The 16,360-nt window shown below is 42.2% G+C and overlaps 1 protein-coding gene across 2 annotated transcripts in view; it reads left to right on the top strand.

The window, feature by feature from the left end:
* Positions 1-16,360, top strand: part of LOC121540422 (kinesin-associated protein 3-like) — a 66,611-nt gene that overhangs the window by 45,184 nt on the left and 5,067 nt on the right. The window contains exons 14-18 of one of the 2 annotated variants that reach the window (XM_041849278.2): positions 9,706-9,871; positions 10,315-10,440; positions 10,726-10,824; positions 11,592-11,677; positions 15,323-15,512. In XM_041849278.2, the coding sequence (XP_041705212.2) occupies positions 9,706-9,871; positions 10,315-10,440; positions 10,726-10,824; positions 11,592-11,677; positions 15,323-15,512 (667 nt within the window). The remainder of the gene's footprint in view (positions 1-9,705; positions 9,872-10,314; positions 10,441-10,725; positions 10,825-11,591; positions 11,678-15,322; positions 15,513-16,360) is intronic. The other variant, XM_041849279.2, reaches the window with a different exon arrangement.

Raw genomic sequence — 16,360 nt, 5'->3', positions numbered from 1 at the left:
TCCTTTGCTGTTGTTCTGGGATTGATTTGCACTTTTCGCACCAAAGTACGTTAATCTCTAGGAGACAGAACGCGTCTCCTTCCTGAGCGGTATGACGGCTGCGTGGTCTCATGGTGTTTATACTTGCGTACTATTGTTTGTTCAGATGAACGCGGTACCTTCAGGCATTTGGAAATAGCTCCCAAGGATGAACCAGACTTGTGGAGGTCTACAACTTTTTTTTCTGAGGTCTTGGCTGATTTATTTTGATTTTCCCATGATGTCAAGCAAAGAGGCACTGAGTTTGAAGGTAGGCCTTGAAATACATCCACAGGCACACCTTCAATTAACTCAAACGATGTCAATTAGCCTATCAGAAGCTTCTAAAGCCAATACATAATTTTCTGGAATTTTCCAAGCTGTTTAAAGGTACAGTCAACTTAGTGTATGTAAACTTCTGACCCACTGGAATTGTGATACAGTGAATTACAAGTGAAATAATCTGTCTGTAAACAATTGTTGGAAAAATTACTTGTGTCATGCACAAAGTACATGTCCTAACCGACTTGCCAAAACTATAGTTTGTTAACAATAAATTTGTGGAGTGGTTGAAAAACGAGTTTTAATGACTCCAACCTAAGTGTATGTAAACTTCCGACTTCAACTGTAGTTAACCTTAAAAATCTAAATGAAAATAATTCAAATCTAAAAGTTAGGACTTCCGGCGACGATGTGGTTAGTAGCAGCAGCTAACTAAAGAGGCTGTGTAGCTCCAACTATATTTTAACTAATTATTCAACGCCTAGTTACACATTTTGTGAACTAATTGTCGGTTACATTGAAAAAGGACTTAGAAACGCACAAAAGCAGACACTTTTGACGAAAACCACGAAAATGTCGTCTCTACCTGTTCAAGTGGAAAAATAGTTTTAGGGTCAAAGAGGGAAGTATCTTGATTTTACTTGTAAAGATTTCAGGACAAAACATAAGATTGGGAAATATTTATGCTCCAAATGAGGAGGACCCAGACTTCTTCCTTCAACTTAACAAAATAATACTGGATTTCGGTGATTTTCCTCTGGTACTAGGGGGGGGGATTACAATCAGGCCCCTGATGCTTTTTTAGATAAATCCAAAACTGTTCTAACCAGGACCTCAAACTCAAGAAGCAATTAAAACACTGTGTAAAGATGCTGGTCTTTATGATATATGGAGATTGATCAATCCAACCTCTCGTGATTACACATTCTTTTCAAATAGGCACACTGTTTATTCACGCATCGACTACTTTCTGATCTCACACTCTCATAGATAAATTTGGTGCTTGCAGTGTGGGCACGATAGCTATGACAGATCATGCACCCATTGATCTGACTGTTGGAATAGGAGAAGAAAGAGGAAAATTAAAAGGTTGGCGAATGAACACCAGCCTTTTACAGGACAAGGCATTTTGTGAATTCCATAAAACACACATTATGATATTCTTTGAAACAAACAACAATAGTGCAAAACGGGTACATGTCTGGGAAGCTTTTAAAGCATACATACGTGGAGTAATGATTAAACGATCAGCTACTATTAAGAAACTAGATAAACAGAAAATTTTGAAACTTGAAACAGAGCTCAAAACGCTGGAGAGGGAATATTGGTCCAATCCTATCAACATTTCTCTGGTAAATCTGACGAAAACCAAATACGAGCTGAATACTTTATTCAGTAAAAAAGCTGAATATTCACTGTACAGGCTGAAGCAGAGATGGTACGAATCAGGTGAAATGACAGGAAAACTGTTAGCCAGTCAATTGAAATCTAGAGAAACAGATAAGTATGTGGAATCAGAAATAAGACAGGCAAGCTGATTACCAATCATAAAGAAATAAACAATATATTTTGAGACTTCTATCAGGAACTTTATACTTCAGACGGTCCTTTAGATATGCAGAAAGCAGAGGCATTCTTTCAGAATTTGAACCTTCCTAAACTAACAGAGGAAGACATGAATTGGCTCGACCGCCCTGTTACTTTGGAGGAATTGACCGAAACTATAAGACAAGCACCCAGTGGTAAAACTCCAGGGTTGGATGGGATACCCAGTGATTTCTATAAAAGGTTTGCAGAGCAGCTTAGCCCAGAAATATTTAAACATTTAACACATTGATTGACACAGTTGAGCTCCCACCTTCAATGAGTGATGCAGTAATCACCCTAATCCTCAAAAAGGGAAAGGATCCCCATGAGTGTGGGAGCTACCGTCCAATTTCTTTTATAAATTGTGATGGAAAGTAGTTTACAAAACTTCTGGCTATGAGGGTAAATCAAATCATTAAGAAAATCATCAATCCAGACCAGGTGGGATTTGTTAAAGGCAGAACTTCATCTGATAATCTTAGACACCTATTGCATGTCATCTGGAAGGCAAAATATTTGGATACTTCAGTGGCAGCCTTATCCCTAAATGCAGAAAAAGTGTTTGATAGGGTGGGCTGGGACAACCTGCATTATACAATAAATACATTTGGATTTGGACAGGGCTGTCAGAATATTATTAAACTTATGTACAACGACCCCAAATCCATGGTAGTCACTAACGGACTACGATCATCTCCATTTTCAGTAGGACGAGGCACAAGACAAGGTGACTGTCCCTCGCCCCTCCTATTTATTATAGCATTAGAACCATTAGCCGAAGCCATTAGGCTGCATCAGTCAATCAAAGTGGTTAATATGGCAGGTAGGGAGAATAAACTACTGCTTTATGCAGACTACATATTACTATTAATGTCAGACCCCCAACTCTCCACACTGCTTTTACTGGACCTTGCATTCTCAGAGATATCGGGCTATAAAGTAAACTGGACCAATGCCCCTATCAAAACATTGTCTGAGAAATGACTTCCTCAACTGGAGGTTTCAATGGGTCCCTAAAAACTTGAGGTACCTGGGGATCGCTTTAAATCCTGGTGTAGATAACATGATTTCTGAAAACCTTGACCCACTATTGAACAAAATCCAACTCCAGTTTAAGAGCTGGGATAAGCTACAAATCTCGCTATGGGGTAGGATACAGGTTATAAAGATGGTCATAGCTCCTAAACTGAATTACGTAATCAGCATGTTACCATTATCCATACCTGTCTATACTTTTAAATCCATCGACAAAATTATTACTGATTTTATTTGGGCCGGTAAAAGGGCCAGGATGAAACTAGTGAGATTACAGGCAAAGATTGAGAAGGGAGGATTAAAGCTCCCTAACATGCAATTATATCAAGAAGCCTTTGTGGCTGCCCAAATACGTGTTAAGATAGAAATCCTATGCAAATTACCACATACCGCAGGGCTTATATATAGCCACCTTTATAGGTGCATTTAATGGAACTTGTGAGGGCCTAAAGGCCTTATGGGAAAATGACTTGGAGGTAACATTTGGAGAGGAGGAATGGAATATAATAGTACAACAGATTATCCTCCCTATGAGAGATGCCCGGTCCAAGCTGATTCAATTTAAAGTGTTCAGTAGGATTTATTGGACTCCCCTGAGGTTGAACAGAATGGGTTTGATAGAATTCAACCTATGCTGGAGATGTCAGTCAAGTACAGGTGACATGATCCATATGTTCTGTAACTGTCCAAGCTTGCATAACTTTTGGCAGAAGTTAATGGAAAAGATTGGGGATATTCTGTATTCGGAATATTTGAAGAATTGTGGTACCCAGAATATCCCCAATCTTTTCCATCAACTTGCGGTATGTGGTAATTTGCATAGGATTTATATCTTAACACCTAAATCGGAATGTACTGGGAATTTGTTGTTGTTTTGTCCTACCTTAAACATACAACCTCTAAGCTGGAGATACCTCCAAAAGTCTTGTTTCTGTAAATTATACTTGGACGTTAGTTCTTCAAAAGAGGTCAAAGTGTTTTCTTGATACAGACAACCAATGTTCTTTATCCCCTTTCTATACCAATGTTTCCAGAAAACCATGTGTCCCCCGATTTTCAATTCAGGGTTGTTCCATAACAAAGCAGAGCTCGTCAAGAAAGGTGAAGATCTCTCTGTCATGAATCTGGCTCCATATATTTTTAGTATGGGACATTACTGGATTCTGCTGTCCCAACTTTTGTTGACTCAAATAATCTGATGCGCCAAATGGGGCATTAAGTTCCTCTTCCATGTCCACCCAGAAGAACAATACTTGCAAATCCTGCTTTGTTATTACTGAATATCACTAAGGATATTGATAGACTGAGAAGCCCATGTTTAAACTGGCTAAAAGTTGCTCCAACCACAGCCAAAATAGTAATATTGACACACTGGAGGGAGAAGGACCCTCACTCATATAAGGAATGGTACAGTGAGGGAAAAAGTATTTGATCCCCTGCTGATTTTGTACGTTTGCCCACTGACAAAGACATGATCAGTCTATAATTGTAATGGTAGGTTTATTTGAACAGTGAGAGACAGAATAACAACAACAAAAATCCAGAAAAATGCATGTCAAAAATGTTATAAATTGATTTGCATTTTAATGAGGGAAATAAGTATTTGACCCCTCTGCAAAACATGACTTAGTACTTGGTGGCAAAACCCTTGTTGGCAATCACAGAGGTCAGACGTTTCTTGTAGTTGGCCACCAGGTTTGCATACATCTCAGGAGGGATTTTGTCCCACTCCTCTTTGCAGATCTTCTCCAAGTCATTAAGGTTTCGAGGCTGACGTTTGGGAACTCGAACCTTCAGCTCCCTCCACAGATTTTCTATGGGATTAAGGTCTGGAGACTGGCTAGGCCACTCCAGGACCTTAATGTGCTTCTTCTTGAGCCACTCCTTTGTTGCCTTGGCCGTCTGTTTTGGGTCATTGTCATGTTGGAATGCCCATCCACGACCCATTTTCAATGCCCTGGCTGAGGGAAGGAGGTTCTCACCCAAGATTTGACGGTACATGGCCCCATCTATCGTCCCTTTGATGTCCTGTCCCCTTAGCAGAAAAACACCCCCAAAGCATAATGTTTCCACCTCCATGTTTGACGGTGGGGATGGTGTTCTTGGGGTCATAGGCAGCATTCCTCCTCCTCCAAACACGGCGAGTTGAGTTGATGACAAAGAGCTCGATTTTGGTCTCATCAGACCACAACACTTTCACCCAGTTCTCCTCTGAATCATTCAGATGGTCATTGGCAAACTTCAGGCGGGCATGTATATGTGCTTTCTTGAGCAAGGGGACCTTGTGAGCGCTGCAGGATTTCAGTCCTTCACGGCGTAGTGTGTTACCAATTGTTTTCTTGGTGACTATGGTCCCAGCTGCCTTGAGATCATTGACAAGATCCTCCCGTGTAGTTGTGGGCTGATTCCTCACCGTTCTCATGATCATTGCAACTCCACGAGGTGAGATCTTGCATGGAGCCCCAGGCCGAGGGAGATTGACAGTTATTTTGTGTTTCTTCCATTTGCAAATAATCGCACCAACTGTTGTCACCTTCTCACCAAGCTGCTTGGCGATGGTCTTGTAGCCCATTCCAGCCTTGTGTAGGTCTACAATCTTGTCCCTGACATCCTTGGAGAGCTCTTTGGTCTTGGCCATGATGGAGAGTTTGGAATCTGATTGTCTATCAAATTATTGTTTAATGCCAATTGTAATTCAATTGCATTGTTGTTATATTGTGAAAGGAAACAATAAAAACTAAAATTACAAATCTAAAAGATATATTTCAACCAGAGAGCACACTTAGATCGTGGTAAATGGCCGCACTTGACCGTTGCACTTTAATCATTCCCACGGTGAATGGCTAAGCCCGCTACGCTATGAAACAACACACTATTGCAGAGACTTTGATATTACCGGCCGCAGTTGATATGGTGAAAACAATGTGTGGGGAGGCAGAGGCACAGAAACCCACATCAATACCTTTGTCAGATAACACTGTGAAACTAAGAATTGATGCTATATCTAGCAATCAAGAGGAAACTGACTGAACGACTCAAAAACTTCTTAGCTGTGAGGGCCGAGATGCATTGACTTTTGTTCGCTACATGTCGGGGGATGCTATATGAGCATGAAACGGCACAGGGGATGTTCAGTTTGCTCCGTGGCTATATTGATGAAAAACTGATTCTATGGGATTGAATGGTGGGCTTTTGCACAGACGGGACAACGGGCAGGCCTCTGCACTCTAGTTATGAATGTGTTTCACTGGCGGCTGAGGCTGCTCCCTTTGCCGTATGGACGCATTGTATGATACACCCACTGAGCAATTGCCAAGAAACTGAAGATCTCGTACAACGCTGTGTACTACTCCCTTCACAGAACAGCGCAAACGGGCTCTAACCAGAATAGAAAGAGGAGTGGGAGGCTCCGGTACACAACTGAGCAAGAGGACAAATACATGAGTGTCTAGTTTGAGAAACAGATGCCTCACAGGTCCTCAACTGGCAGCTTCATTAAATAGTACCCGCAAAACACCAGTCTCAATGTCAACAGTGAAGAGGCGACTCCAGGATGCTGATCTTCTAGGCAGAGTTTCAAAGAAAAAGCCATATCTCAGATTGGCCAATAAAAAGAAAAGATTAAGATGGGCAAAAGAACACAGACATTGGACTTTTTCTTTGCAACTCTGCCTAGAATGTCATCATCCCGGAGTCCCCTCTTCACTGTTGACGTTGAGACTGGTGTTTTGCAATTTCTCACATGGAATAGCCTTCATTTTTCAGAACAAGAATAGACTGACGAGTTTCAGAAGAAAGTTATTTTTTTCTGGCCAATTTGAGTCTGTAATCGAACCCACAATTGCTGATGCTCCAGATACTCAACTAGTCTCAAGAAGGCCAGTTTTATTGCTTCTTTAATCAGCACAACAGTTTTCAGCTGTGCTAACATAATTGCAAAAGGGTTTTCTAATGATCAATTAGCCTTTTAAAATGATAAACTTGGATTAGCAAACACAACGTGCCATTAGAACACAGGACTGATGGTTGCTGATAATGGGCCTCTGTACGCCTATGTAGATATTCCATAAAAAATCAGCCGTTTCCAGCTACAATAGCCATTTACATCATTAATAATGTCTACACTGTATTTCTGGTCAATTTGATGTTATTTTACTGGACAAGAAAATTGCTTTTCTTTCAAAAACAAGGACATTTCTAAGTGACCCCAAACGTTTGAACGGTAGTGTATGTTGATGCTAATGTTATGCTAATGATAATGCTAACAATAGCATAATATATTCAATATGCTGTGGGCTGTTGTCTTTTAACAGTTGCGCTCAATTCATTCTGATTAACCTAGCAATTACGACACACCCCTCACTATTGTCATTGGTTGCACTAATTGCACCGTTTGTCTACATACAGTGGGGAAAAAAAGTATTTAGTCAGCCACCAATTGTGCAAGTTCTCCCACTTAAAAAGATGAGAGAGGCCTGTAATTTTCATCATAGGTACACGTCAACTATGACAGACAAAATTTTTAAAAAAAATCCAGAAAATCACATTGTAGGATTTTTAATGAATTTATTTGCAAATTATGGTGGAAAATAAGTATTTGGTCAATAACAAAAGTTTCTCAATACTTTGTTATATACCCTTTGTTGGCAATGACACAGGTCAAATGTTTTCTGTAAGTCTGCACAAGGTTTTCACACACTGTTGCTGGAATTTTGGCCCATTCCTCCATGCAGATCTCCTCTAGAGCAGTGATGTTTTGGGGCTGTCGCTGGGCAACACAGACTTTCAACTCCCTCCAAAGATTTTCTATGGGGTTGAGATCTGGAGACTGGCTAGGCCACTCCAGGACCTTGAAATGCTTCTTACGAAGCCACTCCTTCGTTGCCCGGGCGGTGTGTTTGGGATCATTGTCATGCTGAAAGACCCAGCCACGTTTCATCTTCAATGCCCTTGCTGATGGAAGGAGGTTTTCACTCAAAATCTCACGATACATGGCCCCATTCATTCTTTCCTTTACACGGATCAGTCGTCCTGGTCCCTTTGCAGAAAAACAACCCCAAAGCATGATGTTTCCACCCCCATGCTTCACAGTAGGTATGGTGTTCTTTGGATGCAACTCAGCATTCTTTGTCCTCCAAACACGACCGAGTTGAGTTTTTACCAAAAAGTTCTATTTTGGTTTCATCTGACCATATGACATTCTCCCAATCCTCTTCTGGATCATCCAAATGCATTCTAGCAAACTTCAGACGGGCCTGGACATGTACTGGCTTAAGCAGGGGGACACGTCTGGCACTGCAGGATTTGAGTCCCTGGCGGCGTAGTGTGTTACTGATGGTAGGCTTTGTTACTTTGGTCCCAGCTCTCTGCAGGTCATTCACTAGGTCCCCCCGTGTGGTTCTGGGATTTTTGCTCACCGTTCTTGTGATCATTTTGACCCCACGGGGTGAGATCTTGCGTGGAGCCCCAGATCGAGGGAGATTATCAGTGGTCTTGTATGTCTTCCATTTCCTAATAATTGCTCCCACAGTTGATTTCTTCAAACCAAGCTGCTTACCTATTGCAGATTCAGTCTTCCCAGCCTGGTGCAGGTCTACAATTTTGTTTCTGGTGTCCTTTGACAGCTCTTTGGTATTGGCCATAGTGGAGTTTGGAGTGTGACTGTTTGAGGTTGTGGACAGGTGTCTTTTATACTGATAACAAGTTCAAACAGGTGCCATTAATACAGGTAACGAGTGGAGGACAGAGGGGCCTCTTAAAGAAGTTGTTACAGGTCTGTGAGAGCCAGAAATCATGCTTGTTTGTAGGTGACCAAATACTCATTTTCCACCATAATTTGCAGATAAATTCATAAAAAATCCTACAATGTGATTTTCTGGATTTTTTTTTCTCAATTTGTCTGTCAGAGTTGACGTGTACCTATGATGAAAATTACAGGCCTCTCTCATCTTTTTAAGTGGGAGAATTTGCACAATTGGTGGCTGACTAAATACTTTTTTTCCCCACTGTAACCAGGTTCAAGCATTCATGACATTACCCTGAAGAAGGCACAGTGATGCTGAAACGTTGGTGGTTTCTTACCCAATAAATTACTGGGAGTTTATACATAGAGTGTGACTCTCTCTATTTGTTTTTATAGTTTACATTTTCTCCTTGCCTATTTAACAGACATATTTGGGAAGCTGATCGAGCTGTCATGTGACCAAATGCTGCAGACAATGCATTCATGGGTCAATATGGATGAGTTTTGGTTCCTAACTCAAAGGGAATAGGGTGCTGTCTCCTTCCGAGCATTAAGACTCATATTACGTTGATTCAGTGCTCTCGTCTGCATTAAAAATAAATATTGATCCAGTTTGAATGTGACCGGAGAGATGAGGTGCACACTGTTGACCACGTCCCCTGACTTTGAGAAGCTCTGACGCGACATGCATCAAGCCACACCCATCTCATTAGTGGTGGTGAGATAAGATACATTATGTCAGACAAATTTGCAATTGACTGTCAAAGCCCCACATTAAAACTATATGATGGTGAGTTGAGAATACAATCAGAAATACTGTTAGAATGTTTTGCAATTGACTGCAATAGCCCCAATTAAAGAAGCTAACGTTGGCTGTTCATTTCTTTTCACATGGTTGGGGTCGTGAGAATTTTCATATCAAAATGGGGTCGTGGGCCAAAAAGGTTTGGGAGCCCCTGCTCTATTGGAACAGAACATTGTGGTGTTGGACCCTGACCTCTGTTTCTATGGTAACTGACCTCCCTTTCATCCCCCCTCAGGACTATGTAGGTGACCTGGCTGCTCAGATGGGAGGGGAGGAGAGGGAAGAGTATGTGATTGAGTGTCTGGGGACCCTGGCTAACCTCACCATTCCTGACCTGGACTGGGAACTGGTGCTGAAGGAGTACAACCTGGTGCCCTACCTCAAAGACCTCCTCATACCAGGTAGGCCTCAAAGACCTCCTCAAACCAGGTAGGCCTCAAAGACCTCCTCAAACCAGGTAGGCCTCAAAGACTGCCTCAAACCAGATAGGCCTCAAAGACCGCCTCAAACCAGGTAATGAGGGAGGGAGGGAGAGAGAGAAAAGGGGGAGGGAGGACTGGTGTTGCAACTTACAGGTGCATTCAGCCTGAAGTATTTGAGAGAAGCAAATACTGTACGGCCATACCACAAGTTTTAAATTTGAACAAATTCTATCCCATGGCTTTCTCCAACCCCAACCCCAACCTCTAACCCATAACCTTCATCACTCTATCAGTGTCACTGACTGATCCTACATCATTGAATGATGTCAGCAGTCACACAAGTACAGTGATCACACACACACACAGTGACTTCTCCCTTCTCAGCTTTGATCTCTGTGACCCCTGACTTCTGCCCCCACCAGGCTCGGCAGAGGATGACCTGATCCTAGAGGTGGTGATCATGATGGGGACGGTGTCCATGGACGACTCCTGTGCTGCCATGATGGCCAAGTCTGGCATCATCCCTGCCCTCATCGAGCTGCTCAACGGTAGGTAGTAGGTAGGGCCCAGGCCTGCACATGCTGGAGGGAGGGTTATCCTACTAAAATGCCTGCAAGTTATGATCAAACTGACATGCTATGTGAGCTACAATATGAGGAGTAATGATGATACAAGTACTTATCTGAAATCTATGATACAATATACAGTACATCGACTTGTATTAGCTTGCTTGTTGAGGGATTGTATGTACAGTATTTCTGTGTATGTGAGCCCAACAGGAGGACAATGAGTTTGTGTGTCAGATCGTCTGTTTCATCTCTCTCTCCCTATAGCCAAACAGGAGGACGATGAGTTTGTGTGTCAGATTGTCTATGTGTTCTACCAGATGGTGTTCCACCAGGCCACCAGGGATGTCATCATCAAGGACACACGTATCCTCCCTCTTACAACAAACCTCAATATTTCTCAGGATACCTCAATATATCCCAGTTTACTTCAATATATCCCAGTTTACCTCAATATAGCCTAGTTTACTGCAAGATACCTCGGTATACCTCAATATACCACAATATACCTACATTAACCATGATATAGACCTCAGCCCAAATAACCCTAAAATATCTTCCTAAATGTCTTTCAATGTAGTTCTTATTTATTTACCCTGTCTTTAAATTGTGTTACCATGGTAACCAACAGTTTCACCCTATATCCCATCTGCTTCTTTCAATGTGTGTTTCCACGGCAACCTCAGTTACCCTGTCCATGACCTCAGTGCTCCACACTGCACAGTCGTGATCTGAGACGGCAGGCATACAATTACAAATAGCTTGCAGTAATACTGTATTTGATAGATGTTTTCATTCTATGGAGAATATTAGAGGGATCTCTGCCAAATGGTCTGCCTTGGGAGAGTTATTCTGATTTACAATATCTCTCTCTCATCACAGGAAATGTAAGAGTTGTTCGTTTGGCCGCGGGGCAACTGTCTCGTGTCTGCTTTCTATAAATTAAAGAGCAAAAGCAGAGTCTTTCTCTCATTACTTTCTCCCTCCAATACCATAACGTAACTGTGATCTTGATTAAAGAGATACTGTTGAATGATGTGTTTGAGTAGAAGGAACAGCAAAATGATCCAAAATAAGTGTAGAATGCATCCCTCCCTTTCTCTGTTGTCCTCTCCTTAACTCCCTCTCTCCAGAGGCTCCCGCCTACCTCATTGACCTGATGCACGACAAGAACGCCGAGATACGCAAAGTCTGTGACAACACACTGGACATCATCGCTGTAAGTATCTATCTATCTATCTATCTATCTATCTATCTATCTATCTATCTATCTATCTATCTATCTATCTATCTATCTATCTATCTATCTATCGATCTATCGATCTATCTATCTATCTATCTGTTTAGTGAAATCGTATGCAGTAAGCAATCCCCGCCATTCGTTCATTTTTGTAGAACGCTTCCTCTATTCTGATTTATCAGCTGTTGTCAAACACGTCTGAAAAGACAATTCTCTTCCTCAATAGTGTGCAGCGAATTCTACTAGAAATGAGTATGGCATCCTGACATTTAAAGCGTGCTCAATTTTCTAAATTTCACATAGTATAAAACGTTCTATTTTTGCATACCCAAAAAGCCTACTATTTAGAACGTAAGTATGGGCATTCTGACATTTTCTTCCCATTCATTTCTAACTGAAACTGGCCAAAATTCTGGTTTTCCTGATTTTCTATGTTTTCCTGATCCCATCAGTCATTAAAACTCAATACAAAAGTAATTAAAACTCGTTTTTCAACCACTCCACAAATTTCTTGTTAACAAACTATAGTTTTGGCAAGTCGGTTAGGACATCTACTTTGTGCATGACACAAGTAATTTTTCCAACAATTGTTTACAGACAGATTATTTCACTTATAATTCACTGTATCACAATTCCAGTGGGTCAGAAGTTTACATACACTAAGTTGACTGTGCCTTTAAACAGCTTGGAAAATTCCAGAAAATGATGTCATGGCTTTAGAAGCTTCTGATAGGCTAATTGACATAATTTGAGTCAATTGGATGTGTACCTGTGGATGTATTTCAAGGCCTACCTTCAAATTCTTTGCTTAACATCATGGAAAAATCAAAAGAAATCAGCCAAAAATATTGTAGACCTCCACAAGTCTGGTTAATCCTTGGGAGCAATTTCCAAACGCCTGAAGGTACCACGTTCATCTGTACAAACAATAGTATGCAAGTATAAACACCATGGGACCACGCAGCTGTCAAAAAAATAAAAAAATATATATATATACAGCTCAGGAAGGAGACGCGTTCTGTCTCCTAGAGATGAACGTACTTTGGTGCGAAAAGTGGAAATCATCCCAGAACAACAGCAAAAGACCTTGTGAAGATGCTGGAGGAAACAGGTACAAAAGTATCTATATCCACAGTAAAACGAGTCCTATATCGACATAACCTGAAAGGCCGCTCAGCAAGGAAGAAGCCACTGGTCCAAAACCGCCATAAAAAAGACAGACTACGGTTTGCAACTGCACATGGGGACAAAGATCGTACTTTTTGGAGAAATGTCCTCTGGTCTGATGAAAAAAATATATAACTTTTTGGCCATAATGACCATCGTTATGTTTGGAGGAATAAGGGGGTAGCTTTCATACCGAAGAACACCATCCCAACCGTGAAGCACGGGGGTGGCAGCATCATGCTGTGGGGGTGCTTTGCTGCAGGAGGGACTGGTGCACTTCACAAAATAGATGGCATCATGAGGAAGGAAAATTATGTGGATATATTGAAGCAACATCTCTAGACATCAGTCAGGAAGTTAAAGCTTGGTCACAAATGGGTCTTCCAAATGGACAATGACCCCAAGCATACTTCCAAAGTTGTGGCAAAATGGCTTAAGGACAACAAAGTCAAGGTATTGGAGTGGCCATCACAAAGCCCTGACCTCAATCCTATAGAAAATGTGTGGGCAGAACTGAAAAAGCGTTTGCGAGCAAGGAGGCCTACAAACCTGACTCAGTTACACCGGCTCTGTTAGGAGGAATGGGCCAAAATTCACCCAACTTATTGTGGGAAGCTTGTGGAAGGCTACCCGAAACGTTTGACCCAAGTTAAACAATTTAAAGGCAATGCTACCAAATACTAATTGAGTGTATGTAAACTTCTGACCCACTGGGAATGTGATGAAAGAAAAAAAAAGCTGAAATAAATCACTCTCTACTATTATTCTGACATTTCACATTCTTAAAATAAAGTGGTGATCCTAACTGACCTAAAATAGGGAATTTTTACTAGGATTAAATGTCAGGAATTGTGAAAAACTGAGTTTAAATGTATTTGGTTAAGGTGTATGTAAACTTCCGACTTCAACTGTATGTCTCTAATGGTAAAATTTAGGTTGACTGGGTCTGGTAAATCAAATTCCTGTGTGGTTAAGTCCCAGTCATGGTGTGATCTGTCACAGGCCTGAGATCAGTGTAATTAGCTATAGATTACAGCCGGGCTGTGGAGCGGGTAGTGGGGGAGAGGAAGTGTTTCATTGAAATTATCAGTGAGAACTATTAAGATGTGAACCACATGAAAGACCAGGACAGGCTCTGGAGAGTGTCTTGGCAGGATGCAGTAGGTGAGAGAGAAAGCAGACCCTACACACACACACACACACACACACACACACACACACACACACACACAAAACAATCATTAGTCTTCAGAGCTGCAGGCTACCTTAGAAGCACACGCCATGATTGTCCGTTCTTGAATGTTTCCTATTTGATCAATGTGTCCACACACACACACCCCACAGAGAGAGAGAAACCTACGTATAGATGGTTCTTCTAGGTCAGACAGAAGGGTAATTCATGAGAATAATTCTTAGATTCAGGTTTTCTCTGAGGAGGAACATTGGAAATGCCATGAGTACTGTTTAATATCGGCTGGCTCCTTCCCTCTGAGACGTCATTAGCTCAGCTCTCTCGTTATGATGGATTAAGCTTAATATCAAACCCTTACTACAGACTAATGGTCCAGGGGAAGTCAGCTGTGTAGTCATTAAACCACTTTAGCCATGTGATAAATCTGCAGCTTGACAAAAAGTTTCACTGCCACTTTGGGGACGGAGAGCGGCCCTGAGATGCGACAATGGGCCCGTTTGAGGCCTGGGCCTTGGGTGGCTGTCAGTGCCCAGGGGGCTCTGCTTTGCGTCTGGATGATTAATTTGCTGGGCCTGGCCGCGTGGAGCACAGCGGCTCAAAGAGAGCCTTTCTCCCAAATGGCCCACGCAGAGAAAGGAAAACAGAATCTGTGTTCCTCCTCAGCCTTCCTCGGCCAAGCTCCACACACAAACACACACACACAGCCCCATCGCAGTCCCATCCTTCTCACCACGCCAGGTTTTTATTAGTAACCGCATCAGTAGGGTGCAGGCTCACAGAGCAGTGTATTGTGAGATGCTCTAGTAGTCTGTGGAGGATCTGGCCCTCCCTGCTGGGATGGACCAATATGGCGGTCAGGGGTCCGGCTGGTCCCCCAGCCCTACCTGACTCCCTGCCAGCCACTCTTCTACAGCAAATTACACGTTTAGTTCAGTTTGGTGGCCTCTCTCACCGTTTACACAGAGTGTATCTGTTTGCTACTAAGGCTGGGATTCAATCAATTGAAGATGGTGGATTTCCATATAGCGCTTTCAGCGTGTGTGCGTGCCTGCCTGTGTGCTTATATGCATGTGTATGACTCAGTCTGTTTGTTTATCTGTGTGTGTGAACCTCCAGTAACCCTTACTCCTCTCTCTTGCTCTCTCTCTCTTGCTCTCTCTCTCTTGCTCTCTCTCTCTCTTGCTCTCTCTCTCTCTCTCTTGCTCTCTCTCTCTCTCTTGCTATCTCTCTTGCTCTCTCTCTCTCTCTCTCTCTTCCTGCTGTAGGAGTATGATGAAGAGTGGGGGAGGAAGATCCAGAGTGAGAGGTTCCGCTGGCACAACTCCCAGTGGTTAGAGATGGTGGAGAACAGAGCCATGGGAGACGATGGAGAACCATTCATGTACGGAGATGACGGGGAACCTTTCATGCACAACGGAGACATTCTGGAGAGACCCGACCTCTTCTACAGTGCAGGTACGGAGTGACGTAGGGAGGGAGGTAGAGAAGGAGGGAGGGAGGGAGGGAGGCAGAGACATTCTGCAGAGACCCAACCTCTTCTATAGTGGAGGGAGGGAGGGAGGGAGGGAGGGAGGGAGGGAGGGAGGGAGGGAGGGAGGGAGGGAGGGAGGAGGGAGGGAGGGAGGGAGGGAGGGAGAGAGTGGGGTTGAGCCATGTTTTACATTCCGTCAAGGGAAATATAGTCTTCTTTCTAACAAAGATATCTACATATATTTCAGGATGTTGTGTGTCCCTGGAAATAATCAGAAGTCATGTAGACATTACAGTTTTGAAAACATAGCTTGTGGTCTCTTGGCACAATTTAAAAGGGAAAGTTAAGCTGCCTACAAATTTCTGTACTTTATTTCCCAAACAAAATTCAACACATTCACAATCACTTTTTGTCTTTTAATCATTTTAAGCATCTTTTAACATAGGCTTAACACCTAACAAACACTTTGTACTTTTTTAAACACTTAACATACATTGGCCAGGTCCTGTTGTTACCTCATTTCCCAGTGATAATGCCTTGCATTATGCCTGGGAAGGAAACACTTCAATTTGCTCAACTTGCCATTGGCTCAACCATTGGATCAACTTACGAAAGGCAAACATTTTGAATATATTAACCCACACAGGTTTAGGACCTCATATTGAAGCTTATAGAGACCCCAACTGTTGTATAGAAAAAATGCAAATGATCAACTTGGGTTTAGATACAAGCATCATGACACCTCTAACACAATAAATTAATTTGGCTTGGTGAAAATACGTTTTTTGGACCTAACTTGCTTACCACTTTTTCCATGTGGTTACTTCCTTCA

The sequence above is a fragment of the Coregonus clupeaformis genome, chromosome 26 (assembly GCF_020615455.1).
Source record: "Coregonus clupeaformis isolate EN_2021a chromosome 26, ASM2061545v1, whole genome shotgun sequence".
Classification (NCBI taxonomy): Eukaryota; Metazoa; Chordata; class Actinopteri; order Salmoniformes; family Salmonidae; genus Coregonus; species Coregonus clupeaformis.
The sequence above is the reverse complement of the archived record's forward strand: the minus strand, read 5'-3'. Positions and strand labels throughout refer to the sequence as shown.